Source organism: Phodopus roborovskii, unplaced genomic scaffold (assembly GCF_943737965.1).
Source record: "Phodopus roborovskii unplaced genomic scaffold, PHOROB, whole genome shotgun sequence".
Taxonomy (NCBI): domain Eukaryota; kingdom Metazoa; phylum Chordata; class Mammalia; order Rodentia; family Cricetidae; genus Phodopus; species Phodopus roborovskii.
Genome location: NW_026125295.1, coordinates 12115691 through 12133191, shown reverse-complemented (window position 1 = coordinate 12133191; position 17501 = coordinate 12115691). Strand labels below are relative to the sequence as shown.

General features: G+C 38.3%; 1 protein-coding gene across 4 annotated transcripts in view; it reads left to right on the top strand.

Moving 5' to 3' along the window:
* Setd2 (SET domain containing 2, histone lysine methyltransferase) overlaps positions 1–17501 on the top strand; it is a 91090-nt gene that overhangs the window by 44663 nt on the left and 28926 nt on the right. For all 4 annotated transcript variants that reach the window (XR_007835749.1, XM_051203316.1, XM_051203308.1 and 1 more), the window contains one exon: positions 15527–15575. Coding sequence is in view for 3 of the 4 variants with exons in the window: in XM_051203316.1 (XP_051059273.1) it covers positions 15527–15575 (49 nt within the window). In the remaining variant the exon portion in view is untranslated. The remainder of the gene's footprint in view (positions 1–15526; positions 15576–17501) is intronic.

Here is a 17501-nt window from a genome sequence, read left to right as displayed (position 1 = left end):
AAACAAGAACCTAGCGTGCATTCTGTGAAGAAACAGGAAGATGGTTGGGAAGTTGGATGATGCATGAAAAATATAATAGGTGAAAAGAGGACAGAGGTGGTTAACTCACTGGCGCCGGCATTATTTTGGTGCGTCCATTGCCAACAATTGTTGTCGTTCCAGGAAAATCCCTACTTCTGGCAAGAAAGGATTAAGTGAGCTACTTTTTCTATACATTATATACACAGGATCACTGCATAGACTGCAAGGCATTTGCTATACACATTTCTCCTCCTGAAGTAACTTTCATATCACCTAGCACATTGCAGTTACAAATGTGTTCAACTTCACATGCAGACTAACTGGGCTACATTTTTAGCTGGGACATGTGCATTTGTTTCTGTCTGGAAAAAGAACTGCCGTGCATCATCTGTCTTGCTGAAAATGTAGCCTAGATTTCACAAGGCAAAACAGTGGTTACAGTTGATAATTAATTATAACTTGACTGGGAAAATCTTCATTCAGTTGAATCAATTGAAAAGGAGGTAAGGTTCTCATGAATTTGGCAGTTTGGCTTACTTGTCAACATCAAGAGATTATAATTAGTAATTTAAGGCCTTCTTTACAAACACCTAGATATAGGATGTGCTACTTTCCTTCTGATCACCTTGGGTAGTTCTAGTTCTACCTGGATTAGATAATTTGGTAACAGAAGCGTCCTACAAGTAATAAGCTAGTACTTCTTAATGACTACTCTTTTTTAAATTTTATTTATTTATATTTTATGTATGAGTGTCTGCATATATGCCTGCAGGCCAGAAGAGGGCAACAGATAGTGTTATTGATGGCTATGAGCCACCATGTGGTTGCTGGGAATTGAACTCAGAACCTATGGAAGAACAGCCATTTGCTCTTAACCCCTGAGCCATCTCTTTAGCCCCTTAATGACTACTTTTATTCTCTTATTTCATTTTTTTTTTTTTTTTTTTTTTTTTTTTGTAGACACTACCTTTAACTTACAAATACACTGTTTTAGCTAGGGGTGATGACACACACCTTAGTCCCAGCACTTGGAAGGCAGAGGCAGGAGATTCTGTGAGTTCGAGGCCAGCCTGGTCTACGTACAGAAATACCCTCTCTCGGAAAGAAAACACTACTTGGTCAGAAAACAACATTGAACTCTTTTTTATAAAAAGCTGGAATAAATACCTAAACTGAACGGTTTTGAGTCATTGAAGTTTCACCCCACCACCAGCATTGTCTGTATAAGATTTGTACATTTGGAAATGAAGTTGTATATCCTGAGCTTCTGTGATAAATTTGTTAAGTCTATATAGTAAAAAGCTAAGAGTTACCTCTAGGAAATAATGTTTTAGATAGTGCAGCACTGAGATTTTTTTTTTAAAAAGACATGGTTTCTCTGTATTGTTTTGGAGCCTGTCCTGGAACTTGCTGTGTACACCAGGCTGCATTGAGAATATTTTTAAGTGACTTGGTGTTTTTGTTTGTTTGTTTGTATGTTTTGTTTTTGTTTTGAGACAGGGTTTTTCTGTAGCTTTGGAGCTTGTCTTGTAACTTGCTCTGTAGACCATGCTGGCCTTAAACTCATAAAGATCCACCTGTGAGTGCTGAGATCAAAGGCTTGTGCCACTAATACCTGACAAGTGTCTTGTTTTTTAAGAGGCAAAAAAGGTTTAAAATTTACTGGTTTGTTTATCCTTTTTTGATGAGAGACAGGGTCTAGCTATAATATTCCAGATTCTAGGATTAAAGGTGTGTATAATAGCTACAATATTCCAGATTCTAGGATTAAAGGTGTGTATAATAGCTACAATATTCCAGATTCTAGGATTAAAGGTGTGTATAATAGCTACAATATTCCAGATTCTAGGATTAAAGGTGTGTATAATAGCTACAATATTCCAGATTCTAGGATTAAAGGTGTGTATAATAGCTATAATATTCCAGATTCTAGGATTAAAGGTGTGTATAATAGCTATGTGCTACTACTCTCAGCAGTGATGGTTAAACTCCCTTCCTCTCCCCCCCCCCCAGACATTTTAAAATTTATTTTTAAGGTAGGTTCTCACTATGTAGTTCTAGCTGCTGGAACTCACCATCCACTGCTGCTGTTAAATGCATGTACCACCATCTCTGGCTAAGGTCACTTTTTATTTTGTGGTCCATTTTGATATCTAAACTATATTTATCTAAATAGTAGTGCAGCTTGCTTGGTGATAGCCTGCAATTCCCCAGAAGCTGAGGGAAAGGATCATGAGTTGGAAGTCAGCCTGGCTACATAGTACGATGTTGTCTCAAAAGACAAACATATCAATTAGATATTTGAGGCACCTACTGGTTTTGTTTTTAAATGTGGCTGTGCTCCATGCTTGTTTGTTTATATATTGGCTGTGGCTGCTGTAGTGGTAGACTTTGGTAATTCCCACAGAGATGGGATGGATTATAAAGATTATAATACTTGCTTTAAACATCTTGCTAAACAAAGTCACTTTTACTTTACACATTTGCGCAAACTATTAAATCTGTTTTCCCAAAGACAGTAATCAGTTGCCTGTGAAGTTAGTTTCTATTGGTACATCTTGACTCTGTTTAGGAAAAGATAGCTCAGGTGTGAGACTGTATGAGAGGCAGGAAAGTAATGAACACTATGGAAAGAATTTCCCTAGTGAGAAAAGACTGTATGAGAGGCAGGAGAGTAATAAACACTATGGAAAGGATTTCCCACTGAGAAAAGACTGTATGAGAGGCAGGAGAGTAATGGGTACTATGAAAAGAATTTCCCTAGTGAGAAAAGCAGTGTTTTTCTTCAGGACCATGATCTAACTGGTCAGTGACTTGAGACTTTTCTAGTACAGATAACCACATACAGTTTTCTAGTTAGTAAATTTTTAGTATCAAAAAAAATTTTAGATCTAGAAACATCCAAGAATCTTCAGAATCTTCTGTATGCATTCTGCATGAAATTCATTTTCTATTGATAAATACATAGAAAATTGGCAAAAAAAAAAAAAAAAAAATCCAAGTCCTTTATTCAGATTCTACATTGTTAACATTTTGCCTATTTTTCACATAATTTTCCCTGAACTTTTCTAAGTTAAAAGAGTATTCCTGGCTTGGGGTGGGGGGCTGGGGTGGCGAACAACTAATTTCAGCCCTTGGAAGGTAGAGACTGGCCAATATCTGTGAGTTCAAGGTCAACCTGGTCTACAGAGTGAGTTCCAGGACAGCCAGGACTACATAAGGAATTCCTGTCTCAAACAAACAAAAGTGTTTCTATAAGGATACTACTGTGTTGTTCTTCTCATATGTTCACTGGATATATCCAGTGTCAGCTCAGTGTCAGCTTTAATCACGTTGCTGAAGTCACTATACATCTGTGAATGGTGACCCATGCTTGTGATCCCGTCACCAGGAGAGATGAAATACAGCAGAAGGAGCCTCAATTCCAGGCCAGCGACTACACACTGAGACACTGTCTCCCTTCATTTAGATGAAAACAAGGCAGAAAACAAAACAAAAAACCAAAAACTACAGACGAGCAGTTTTGGAAATAACATAAAACTGTTATTTTTTTCATTGAATGTGTCCATTAATTCAGCATTAAGTTATTTCCTTGAGCCACTGATTATTTTGCCTAACAGTATTTTTAGACTAATGGATTTTTGTTCTATTCAGTGGATTATGTTGTATTAATTTCAACATTTGAAGCTTAAATTGCCTCATATTAGGCCTGTGGAAACTCCTGTATCATTTTGATGTTTTTCTGTTTTAAAATTTGTGATAGAGAATGCTGTTCCAGGTTCAGGTTATACTTGCCCTTCCTAGCTCTTAGCCATTTTTTCAAGTACTTATTCTTTTTGGTGGGAAATTTTGTATATGTAAGTTTAATAAAAAAAATTGTTTGCCTCTAAGCCTGAGGACCTACCTGATGGAAGGAGAGGACCAACTCCCAAGTATTATTCTCTGCTCTCTGCGTGTGTGCTATGGCTTGCACACCCAACATACATACATTCACACAAATATGTAGATTTCTTTTACTCTACGGGTTAAATGGATCTTTTGGTATCTGATTTAACACTTTTAATGCAGACTCCTGTCTTGCCTTGCTTTTACTCTTACAACAGACCCTTATTTGTTCTTGCTTTCACTCTTTGCTTTCAGCATAATACCCTGATTCATTATCTTTTAGAATTGTAAACAGATTCAGAGGACTCTAGTAGCATTGCATAACCACCTTAAAAACTGTTAATTGAGTACTTAAAGAACAAAACCTATAGAAATGACCATTGTGTCTGTCTCATCTTGCCCATGAGTCTTGTCATATGTTCATATGCATATTCATCTTTCCATATCTTTAGACATATTGTTCTCCTAGTTTAGAATTATCTTTTTAAAAATAGATTATAAAAATTATTTCATGAATGTTAATCTCTTCTTTCTAAACATATTTTCATTTTCAAGGGCACGAGCCATTTAATGTTTTTTTTTATTTTTGAAATGGGATCTTGCAATGTGGCTGACCTGGTACTTGTTTTGTATACCAGCCCAACATTACACTGAGTCAAAGGTCCTTGTGCCTCTGACTCCTGGGTGCTGGGATCATAGTCATGGACTACCACATGTGACCGGGATGGTTTCTTAATGGTTATAAGAGTTTGTTTCTTACTGTATCTTTGTAGTACTGGTTGAAGTAAGTTCCATCTTAATTGTATTCCCCTAATAGTAGATGATGTACTTGGCATCTAGGATAGTCTTCTGGAAGTACAACTTTGTTCATGTTAGTGTCCTTTAAATGTTTTTAAATGGTTCCACTTTTACACTATTGGTTACATTTTTCTTTTTCTTTTTTGGTATTTCAAGACAGGGTTTCTCTGTATTGCTTTGGAGCCTGTCCTAGAACTAGCTCTGTAGACCAGGCTGGCCTTGAACTCACAGAGATCTACCTGCCTCTGCCTCCTGAGTGCTGGGACTAAAGGCATGTGCCACCAATGCGTGGCTGGTTACATTTTTTTCTTAATATGACTTGCATGCATAGAATAACATGTCTTCAATTTGTTCTCAGATCATTCTAGTCCAGCAGCCATGGTCAGCCTCTACTATCATTTCTCAAAACATTTGCTTTTCTTTTAGATTTTTCTTCTAAGTTTCTTCCTTTCCCATGAAAAATGATTCTTGATTTCCAAGACAAAATTGTTTCCTGCCCCTTGTGTATATTCTCACCACATCCTTTCCAGTCACAGCAAATGATGCTTCACATGAAGTAAAAGCAATGATGGCTTTTTTTTTCTTCCCTTGGGTCTCTGTGGTCCCTCCCCCCCCACACACACACACACTCTGCTCCGTCTTCTATGTAGTCTCTGTGAAGAACCTGTTAACATATTATAGTTTGGCACTTTGTAAATAGTTGAGTGAAAAAGTGAAGTCCATGATACTATATTACTCCTTTAATATCTAGTGTGAGTTTTGTGTTTGATAGGTAATCAGAAAATATTTACATAGATAATCATGTGATCTTTTCAACCTGTGAGGTGCATGGTGGTGTTTTTATCAGCTGCAAAACAAAAACAAAAAGGACTATGAAGTTGACTTTTGGTTGAGGGAGCTGACTCATATCTTCTGATTTAAACCTTATAATCTGGTTCAAATAATACTGATTTCTTTTTTCTTGCCAAATATGTGCCACACATTTTTTTTTCAATCTGATTTAGAAACTAGTGAGATTCTTTCTGAAGTTGTAGCAACCATTACTTTAGTGTTTGCTCAAGTGTTCACTTACCCTTAATGTTATTGTGGTTTTTAGCCTGTAATCTGTGATTGAACATTGAAGGGTGTCGTGGAAAAATAAGGATCAGGGAAAACAGACTGAATAGAGATGTTTATTCAAGGAGAAATAACTTACAACAGAGACAGATGAATGCCAGCAGGTTCCAGTCCCAAAGATGCCTCTGGATGCCTTCTGTCTCTGTTCAGCAAGCATGAGGGAGCTCGGGGGGTGAGGGAGTCCTCGGGGGTCCCCTGTCCCCAGACCTAGTTACCCCAGGTCACATCCGAACCTGTCCCCACCCCAGTGGGCGTGGTCAGTGCAACAGGTGCTGACAGCGTGACTATCTCACCACAGAAGGATGTTCCTAACTTCTAAAAGCACATGGTGCTAAGCTCTTCCATTGTAAGGGCTTGCAGCTAGAGTAGCTTCTCTAATAAGAATGTTCTGGTGTCAGATGGGAGAAGAAGAAACTGTACTCCCTTTAAAGGTGTTTTCTGATGACTGGGTATCAATAGGGCCCATGCTTAACTTCCAGATTGTGATGAGTTTTTTCCCTTTCTTTTTTTTTTTTTTTTTTTCTTTAAGAAATTATTTTCTTTGCAGTCCTGGAACTCACTCTGTAGACCATGCTGGCCTCAGACTCAGAGATCTGCCTGCCTCTGCCTAGAGTACTGAGAGTAAAAACGTGTGCCACAGTCTGGCTGCCTGTGATGAGTTTAGGATATGATTACATTTTAAAAGTGTTAGGAAAAAAATCTTAGATCTGGATTTAATTTGGCCAGAAAAACAGATCTAAAGTTGAAGAAACATTTAATCATGACTTGGATTACTCATTAATGATTGCCATTCTACTTAAGTATGCTTCTTGTTTTCTTTCCTACACAAATATTTGACTTTCAGTCTTTGACATCAGACACTGTGTTAACTGTTAACTTTCAGTGCTTCATGATTTAACTTAAGCCCTGCAGATATATACGGAATGAAAGTGAGCATTGCTAAGGGGAGATTTTTTGAATTGTAGTGTAAATGGGCAGAGCTTGAGAAGGAGGGGTAAGAAAAATAAGCTTCAGTTAACGCAAAATGAAGTAAGGGCTCTGGCAAACAGTAGCATTTTAGCAGTTGCCTCTTGAGTAACCAGGTCTTCACCAGGAATACGCTCACTGTGCAGGGCCAGCTGCTTCTGAGACTGTGCCCTTTTCTGTTTTAGAGAGATCATTATTTGTGAGACAAAGTGCACAGAGGACAAAGACTCTGTGTCCTGTGGTGGTTCTCAGGGACAATCAACTGTGTGTGTGTGTGTGTGTGTGTGTGTGTATGCATATGTATGTGTGTGAGTATATGTGTGCATGTGTGCGTCATAAGTGTTCGTTCGTTCACTCAGCCTTTTGGAAAGAAATCATGCATATTATGAACATACATGGTCAGCTTTAATTTATTTATTTAGTCAGGGTTTCAGCTAGGCCTGGAACTTGCTATGTAGACCAAACTGGTTTGGAACTCAGACCTGCCTGCCTCTGCCTCCTCCATGCTGGCATTAAAGACATGTGTCACCACACCCAGCCTGATTTTTACTTTATATATTAAACATGACTATTATTTCATTTCATACTATAACTTCAATCCCCTATTATTCATATATGTTGATTTCTTTCTTTGCCTCAATACTGGGTAATTCATACTTAAGCATAACTGAGTCATTGTGTACATTATTGTTACTATGATAGACAACCATATTACTTGACCTAGTTGTATTGGTTTAACTTTTTTTCCTTCCTTCCTCCCTCCCTTCCTTCCTTCCTTCTCTTCCTTTCTTAATTACAGTTTTTTTATTTAAATTAGAAGCAATCTTATTTTATATAACAATCCCAGTTCCCTCTCCCTCCCATCCTCCCATGCCCCCCAGCAACCCCCACCCTATCCCATCCCTCTTATGCTCCATAGAAAGGGTGAGACCTTTCATGGGGATCATCAAAGTCTGTCACATCATGTGGGGCAGGGCCTATGCCCTCCCCCCGTGTGACTGATTTAACTTTCAGCACGTGTGTACACCTGTGTCACCACAGTCTCCAGTGCAGATATTGTCAACTGCTTTAGTGAGACATATGGTACTTAGTGAACGAAAATTGAAACTGAGCCTTATTTGTTTTTCACTACTTGGGTGCTCAACTATCTGAAGTTAGAAATAAATGTTCAGAAGCTTCTAAAAGAGTAAATAGGTGAGGCTAGGAGAGTAGCTCACTGGTTGAACTTGTGCTTGGTTAGCTTGTAGCTTGGGTTCGGCCCAGCATAGGAATGAATAAATGAGCGGATAAAAACGGGCAGCTCCCTCTTCTGTCACTTTAGCTTCCTGTGTCTATTCTGCATGTTAGCTTTAAACTCGTTTTTAACACTGACTTTTTATTCTATGTGTGTGTGTGTGTGTGTGTGTGTGTGTGTGTGTGTGTGCACATACATGGATGCTTATGCTTGCACACATCCCATGGTGCACATGTGAAAGGCGAGAGGACAAATTGTAGGAGTCACTTTTCTCCTCCCACTGTGGATATCAGAGGTCAAATTGAGGTCATTAGACTTGGTAACAAGTGCTCCCAAAGTCCTCTTTGTAATTTTTCCATTCAAACCTTTCTGACAAGCAGTTTCCTAGGCATAGACTTACAAAGCTATAGTTAGACATTTGTAATCAGCAGTATTTCATATTTCTTCAGTCCTGTAAAGCATATTTTCACTAAGAATATTCACTAAGAATATTTCCTTCTTTCTTAGAATTGTTTTTACTTGAAGTTGGTACTTTACCTTCAATTTCCATGTTTTTGTTGTTCATATTTATATCTCTCTATCATCTCTTTTCTTCTAGTCTAGTGGGGCTGCTCAGTCTTTCCTTGCTTCTCTTAAAATTCTGTGTTTTTTAGGAGAGTGCTTAGGAAAGAGATTCAGTGGCCAACGAGGAGAAATAATCTAGCTTTTCAAAATAGACCTACTAGGCTGGGGAGATGGCTCAGAGAGCAGCATGAGGGCTTCAGTTTGTCACTCATGTAAAGTGAGTGGGACATGGTGGAATTTTCTTTAACCCCAGTGTGTGTAGACAGAGAAAGGCAGATCCTGGGGGCTTGTTGGTCAGTATACATTCAGTAAGTGACCTTGTCTTCCAAAAGGAAAGGAAAGAAAGAGGAAAAACAAAGATGGAGAGGTAGAGGAAGATAAGATAGCAGCTTGGTTGACCTGTGTTTCTTGTGTGCTCACACAAGTGAGTACACATATGCACATGTGTACATATCTTAACATAAAATACACCTCTTATGACAGGACAGATACTACTATACATTATTTAGTTCTGGCAAGTGCTTTAACTCAGGAATAGTCTCAAGTCAGTATTAAGAATTTTTTCATTTCTAGAAAAAATATTTATTTTATATGGTAGAAAAGCACTGAACTATATCCCCAGTTTTTCCAAAATGTTTTAGAAATTGCATACTTCATTATAATTCTACTTTTATAGCACATTCCTAGCAGCTTGTTTGTGATTTTTGTCATTGTGGGGGAAGGGTGGTACTGAGAATCATACTCAGGGACATTATACATGCTAGGCATGCACCTTACCACTGAGTTTATATCGCCAACCTTTTTTGTAGGTTTGTTTCACTCATTGCCCAAGGCTGTCTTTAACTCACCCCTGTCTGTAGTCTAGGCTGATTTTGAATTTGCAATCCGCTCCCCTCAGTCTTCCCAGTAGCTACGATGTTTTACTAAAGTATTATATATATATTTTCTTTTATAAGAAACTTCCAAGTCCTTTTAGAAAGTGATATGGAGGAAAGGTAGGTCTTGTAATCTAGTAATAGATTGAAGAATGAGAAAAAAGCCTGTTGTGGTGACACATGACTTCAGTCCTAGGGATGTAGAGGCAAGCAGATCTGAGTTCAAGGCCAGGCTGATCTACATAGTGAGTTTCAGGATAGCTAGGACTACATGGAAAGACCCTTTCTCAAAAAACAAAACAAAACAAAACAAAACCAAACAAACAAAAAAGTGAGGAAACAAATTAATCAACAACAATGACCTCTTTCAACTTAGTTTTCTTTCAAATCAACTTGTTTTTCTGTGTATATCCTTTTCTTGGTAGCGAATTCTTACAGTACCCGAACTTACATTGCTTTTTGTTTTTGTTTTGTTCCAGTTTTGTTGTTTTGTTTTTTTCAAGACAGAGTTTCTCTGTGTTACCCTGCCTGCCCTTGAACTCACTCTGTAGATCAGGCTGGCCTTGAACTCAGGGGTTGGGCCTGCCTCTACCTCTTGAGTGCTGGGATTAAAGGCATTTTCTGCCACCCCTTAGCATTTTACTTTTATTTTTTAAATGTTTATGGTGTTTTGTCTGCATGTATGTCTGTGTGAGGATGTCAAAAGCACAGGAACTGGAGTTACAGACAGGTGTGCACTGCTGTGTGGGTGGGTGCTGGGAACTGAACCTGGGTCCTCTAGAGGAGTAGCCAGAGCTCTTAACTACTGAGCGATGTCCCAAGGCCCACATTTTTTTTTTTTTTTTTTTTTTTAAGACTTTCCCATTTATAGACCCCTTACTTTAGCCAAAGGTTTAGGTGCTGAATTTCACATGTATATTTTCAGCTTTCTTTGGCTCTCTCATGTACTTCTTTTTCAAACTCAAGGAAAAATCTCCCACAAGCTGGTTCTTCGAGTTGCAATATTAATTTCTATTAATAGCTTCAGGGATGGTTTTATTCTTTTTTGTTTGGTTGGTTGTTTTGTTTTTCAAGACAAGTTTCTTTTTGGCTTTGGAAACTGTCCTGGAACTAGCTCCTGTAGACCAGGCTGGTCTCGAACTCACAGAGATCAGTCTGCCTCCTGAGTGCTGGGAATAAAGGTGTGCGCCACCAACGCCCGGCTCAGATAGTTTTATCTTTCAAAATATTGATTTGTTTGAAAAAACAATCTTTGAGGGCTTTTAGATGTTTTATATTATACTACCTCTTAGATAACTACATAAAAGTAATGTTTCACAATGTTGAATTACTAGTTGTTGAGTTTATATAGGTGTCTGTATTATTAATAAGTACTGGAGGATTCATTTAATATTCCAAAGCTTATGTTTCATTCTCTCATTTTAAATAAATTTTAACTATTTAATATGGTACAGGGCATACTGTTGACTTAAGTCCCTCACTCTCCACTTTGTGGAGGCTTTTTAGCATTGTCTTCCGAAAGATACAATTTTAAAACCTTACAAATCTAAGAAATACCTGTAATTTATTGCCTTTTGTTTGGCAGATATATAATTATCATTTAAAGTTAAATTTTCTTTTAGAATGAAGATACTTCGTTCTAAGTATTGGTTTGTGTTCTTGGTTTGTTTTGTTTGGAGATAGTTTCTTAATGTATTTCTGGATGCCCTCAAACAAACTGTGTAGCTGAGGATGTGAACTCACGCTCACCTTCTCCCACCTCCCGAGTGCTGGGATTACAAGAGTGCACCACTGTGTCTGGCTGTGTGGTGTCTGAGTTGTGTTCATCTGAGGCAAGCATACTGCACCTGGGCTGTGCACGCCCTGACCATCCATTCCAATTTCAGTTCTTGTGGGAGTTTCTCCAATTCCCATTGCCATGAGACAAGAGCGACTGTCTTTTAGCTCATAGCTTTTTTTCTTCTAATGTTTCTTTGTTTTTTTTTTAATTATTGAAAACCTTATTAATGTGTGTTTGTATGTGTTTGTCTGTGCATGTGTTCATGAGTGCAAATACCCAAGGAGGCAGAGGTGTCAACACCCTCTAGAGCTGGAGTTACATGAGTGAGGTTCTGAGCAAATTATAGAGTGGGTGCTAGGAATTGAACTTCGGACCTCTTCAAGAATAGTATATACTTTTAACTGCTCCTTTGTATTTTTCCTTCCACAGAATTATCTTTTCTTCCTTTGACCTGTTGGATTTCCTTTTTTAAGTTGTAGAACTTCTGAAATTTTTTCAGTCTCTCATTTGACAAAGCAAGCCTCGTTGACTATCTACTGGTACTAGAAATATAGCAAAGAAGACAATTAGAGCTTGAGTATGTATGTGTGTATTAGTTGGGAGTACTACCTAAGCACTAAAGAAATGAAAAAGAATGGTATCTAAAATACTGGATTGAATGAAGAAGTAAGATTCTTTTAGGCCTCTCTGAGATTAAGGGTCAGATACAGAGCCATGGTCTCCTAATTCACAGTATTGTCTTAATATGCCAGTCTCTGACTAGAACAAAGGTTTTAATATTCCCTTCAGTGGACCGATTCACTGACCTGTGACTGATAACATTCCTGGTGGACTAGATAGAATTATCTTTCACAAGGCTGCTTCCTTCTCATCTTTAAAATATCATTGGACTTTATACAGTCCATTAGCATTTTTAGGAGTTCAGTCTCCTAATACATACATTGAAGAGGAGGGAGTACATAATCCATTTCCAAGTGGTTTTGGCTTTATAAAGTGGGAGACTGAGTTATAAAACTCCAAGTCTTGGATATACACTGCTAAAACTTGTTCTGCTTGTTTTTAGGAGTACTGATCATCTCTACAGTTTAATTATCAACAGTCAGTGGTAGTAGTTTGTTTTGTGAATGTAAGAAATATTTTAAACAACAAACAAACATGTAATTTTGGGCTGAAGAGATGGCCCAGTACTTAAGTACATGCTCAGCCCTTGTTCTTCCTGGGGAGTCTGAGTTCAGTTCCTAGCACACATACCAGGTGGCTCACAACAACCTATAACTTCAGCTGCAGGAGAATCCAGTACCTTTGGCCTCTGGGCACCTGTGCTCATGTACACAGGCCTACTTCACACAGAAACATAACTTCAAAAACATAAACATAAAAGTGTGTGTATGTGTTTGTGTGTACACACCTCTGTGCATATGTGGAGGACATTTTCCCCCACAGTCAGTTCCTTTCTACTGTGTGAGTCCTGGAGACACCCCTAACCTGCTGAGCTGTCTTGCTGACCTCAGAATATATTTTCTTTTTTTTTAGGATTTAGTATTATGTATAGTGTTCTGCCTGAATATACACCTCCAAGCCAGAAGATGGCACCAAATCTCATTACAGATGGTTGTGAACCACCATGTGGTTGCTGGAAATTGAACTCAGGTCCTTTGGGAAGAGCAGCCAGGGCTCTTAACCTCTTGAGCCATGTCTCCACCCCCCCCCCCCCATAATATATTATATTTTCAAATTAGCAGTTGATGTAAACTTTTGAAGGCATTGTCTATTGTACATTAACTATCATCACAGAAAATGGGTCACTGACTTTTGAAATCTGTATAATAATAATTCATTTTTTGGCACTTTTCATGAACACTTAATGTCAGAATCCTGTGGTAAAGAATGAAGCTGTTTTATCTCTTGATATGTCTATTGTAAGTAGTCTTTGTGAATGAACATGTAGGGCTTTTGAGTTCCTAGATTTATATGGTATTTTCAGATAGTAGTTGTCAAACTTCTTTAGATTGATTTACAGTACAGGTGGCTGCTGGTAGGTAGCAGTTTGGTTACTCGATGGAATGGAGAAACCAGAGCTAAGAGTGCTGGCTTTTCCCCCTCTTGCCTTTGTACTGATGCAGTACCTACAGCTAGAACCTGGCAGCTAGATTACTGTAGGCAACCCCGAGAGGACAAGGGAGTAGTAGATTGAAATATGTCTTCTCAGCAGGAAAAAACAGCTCAAGAAGAACAAACCCTGATGCTCTGGGCAAGGGCAGATAGGTAGTCCTTTCCCAGATCCCATCTTGCTAGGGGGTATGAGACTTCTAAGAAAAGCCTGTGAGTACTTCAGTAGTTCTTATCAATATATGCAGAGCTTTTTATTTTTACAAAGTAGGATTTCTGAAACTCCTACCCAGAGCTTCAGTTGTCATGGGTATTGAGAATGTAAAAGGCTTCCTGAAATCACTGTGCATCTGTGGTAAAGCAGCACAGTTCCAATAAAGTCCTGAGCGTAGGAAAGGGGTCTGGGGCTGACAGAATGGAGGGGTCTTAGTGTTACTTAGTGCGTTCATCTTCGTGTTGCTCTGTCCCAGTTACTCTATCCCAGAAAGATGCTGCCAGCTCTATCATGTGTCATCTAGTGAAGCAGATAAGTGTATTGGCGTTAGGCCTCATAGCATCATAATATTGAATAGGTAGCTAAACTTTTAAGTAAGTTGCCCTTTTGTAAAATAGGGGGTTGTTTTATAGCTGAATCTTTTCAATTCTTATTTTAAATGGTGCTGGGAGTGATCCTCGGATCTTGCACCACGTAAATACCAGAGAAACATTTATCAGCCTCTACCCTAGAGGTTTGCTTTGAAGCTTACATTAGATAGTGCATGTGAGGTGCACAGATAAATTATAATAATCATTATTTGTTGGATAATCTGTCAGCATGGATTTAATATTGGAGAGGTTTTTTTTTTTTTTTTTTTTTTTTAATGTTTTCTTTCTATTTCTTTTTTTTAAGACATGGCCTCATTATGTAGTTCTGGTTGTCCTGGAACACTCTCTGTAGGCCAGGCTGGCCTTGAACTCCCTAAGTGCTGGGATTAAAGTACCACTACTCCCTGCTTGAATATTTCAACTTGACCCTTTTCATTTGTGTAACATGTGTACTGTTTCTCATTTTCCCCAAATATTACTAGATCTAACTATAATATGAAATGAGTTATTAATTTTCTTAGAGTACATTCCCAAAATTGGGTTACACAATTGGTAACCAGGCAACATGGGTGTGGTTAATATTACACAATTGTAAAAGGAAAGTATCATTATGTACCATTGAGAATGTGTAGGCTTATCATTGTTGGGCTTACTTCACTCAATAGCTGGGTAAGAACTGGTGGGCCCAAACAGTGTGGGATTGTCAGACCAGCATAGCATTTTTAGAATCACATAGCAAGTAAAACGTGTATGTCAAGGCATAAAAACATAGTTTACAGTTTGCATGGTCAATTTTGGGAGTATTGGTGACCTAATAATAGTGCTCATCTTTCCCTCGCTCATTCCACAGGTGTATGAAAATAGATAATTTGGCCATTAGCAAGGTTTTTGCATCCATAGAAAAATACACTGACTTTTTCCAAGTATAGAGAGACCTTAAATTTCTCTAGCATGGCAAAGGATATGGCAGCAGTGAGGATAAAGCATAGTTCAATAGTAGAATGTTTGCCTGGGGTGTGTGAGAGAGACCGTGGTTTTTATCCCCAACACCACGTAAACAACAATCAACACAAGAAAAATGTTGACTCTCAGGAATTGTTTTTGTCATGTAATTTTCAAATTATTTTTATATAACTGAGTTACTTCTCTTAGAATGGCGGGTGAGGCATTAGAACTATCCTTATGAATACACACAGTAAAGGAACTATAGATGACCTCTATTATATATATATTTTTTTTTTCAGAAATATATATGCAAAGGGCATTCAGGAATTAGAGTTCTCAGGAAGTAGGTCCTTGTCAGAAGCAGTGCCTTCCTTATTCTGTTATGTTGGGAGTTAGATCATACAGCCTTGGTAAGGGTAGAGTTAGGGTTAGTGTGCGTATACATCTTTTACTCATTTTCATAGGGCCAGATCCTATTTTATTTAAAGTCAAATGTATTAAATTTTGAAGAATAATTAAATACCAAACAATCTGTTCTTGTAGTATGCTTTCCCTGCTTCCCCATATCTTTATGTTATCATGAAATTAACAGTTTCAAAGCACCTATCTCTTTCCCATGCAGTTACCTTATCTTTTTCTCCCCCCCAGGAGGTGTATCGAATTCCAAAGAAAAGTCAGACTGAAAAGGAGAACACAGGTAGGTTGAAGAATACTTGTGTAGGTAGTTTTATAAAAATTTTTAGATAAGAACTTTAGTTTTCTTCCTTTTGAAATAAAAGGAAGAAATACATAGAAATACATAGAAAAATAAAACACTGGATATAATAGTTTACACCTTTATTCTTTCTTAGTGGGTTTTTCTAAGGGAGATGTTTGTCTCTCCCCCCCCCCCTTTTTTTTTTTTTTTTTTTTTTTTCAAGACAGGGTTTCTCTGTGTTGCTTTGGAGACTGTCCTTGAACTTGCTCTGTAGACCAGGCTGGCCTTGAACTCACAGAAATCCAGCTAACTGCCTCTGCCTCCAGAATGCTGAGATTAAAGGCGTGTGCCACCATTGTCTGGCTGGAGATGTTTCTTATTCTGCCTGTGTTGTTGATTTGGTAACTTCACCTTTCATTCATTTGTTCCTAGAGAATAGAGATTGTTTGTTGGTTTGTTTGTTTTCCTGTCCTTCAGACTTGCTCACATGCTAGGCAAGTACTCCATTCTTTTTTTTTAAATGTTTTTAGAGTTATTTATGTGTATATGAGTGCTTTGTCTGCATGCATGACTGTTTACCATGTGAGTGCCTGGTGCCTATGGAAGGCCAGAAAAGGGCACTGGAGCCTTTGGAACTGGAGTTTCCAGGCTGTGAGACACCAAATTGGTGCTGAGAACTGAACCCTGGTCCTCTCCAAGAGCCATCACCATCCTTTCTTTGTTTGTAAAGAATTACTCTTGTATCTTTATAGGTGTTTTGCCTGCATGTGTATGTGTGTTGTATCTCGTGTGTGCATGGTTCCCTCAGAGGCCAGAAAAACAGTGCCAGATTATCTGGAATTGGATTTACAGATGATTGTGAGCTGTCACGTGGGCACTGGAAATCAATCACACGTTTTCTACAAGAACAGCAATGCTCTTAACTACTGAGTATTAACTACTGAGTATCTATCTCTCCAGCCCCTAGCTGTTGAAATGTAGAGTGTGTGTGCTTGTATGTGTATATTTTACCAGGGAAGGCTAAAAAAGTCATATAACCAGATCCTCAGGTAGTCAGTGACTTCTGAGAAAACTCAGAAAGTGCTATGGTAGTTTGGTTTCTTGACTTTTCTGCCTCATTGTGTGTCTAACAAACTTTGTTTAAGGAACTAAAGCAATGAAGTAAGTTATGGGTTGTGGTTGGTTTCTTCCTAAAGAAAGTAATTGTTTATTTGGTTTATGGTTTTAGGGGGTTAGAGTACATGATGGAACATGAAAGAAAACAGTCACATAGAGAGAGAAAGCACTAGGGACCACATTGAAGTCTTTTCAAACCTCAAAGCTCAACACTAGTGTGCATTTCCTTTCACAATGCCATATTCCTAATCCTTCCCAAACAGTTCCACCACCTGGGTACTAAGTATCTAAATATGTGAGCCATTCTCATTTCCAACCACTGCAGTAGGGAATTCTTCGTGTGCTGTGTAAGTTCACAGAGAACTTGGCTCTGGAGATGGGATATGGACCACCCACAAAAGACTTAAGCATGCTTATCTCAAAATGTCCTTAAAAAACCATCTTGTCAGCCTAGGTCCCTGATTCTGTGACAAGGCAAGGGAAAACTACTAAATGGCCCATATGGTTGACTTCTTGAATCTCTTCTAGCAATGACCTAGTGTTGCTAGAATGAAAAAGCCTGTGTGTGTGTGTTGTGTGTGTATTAACTTTTACCTGTGTGGTATCCTTCACTACATGATTATATCTTTTGCACACTTATGGTTGTACTGGTTTATTCTTTTCTTAGCCAGACTTCCTACATGGAACTATAAAGAACTCCTATAAGAAAGAAGATAGTTCTGGGCAGTTCTTTCTTGGTAAAACAGTGGCATCATTGTAAAGTTATTAGAGGCTACCAGTCTAGGGTTGCCTAGGTTAGGCCATTAATAC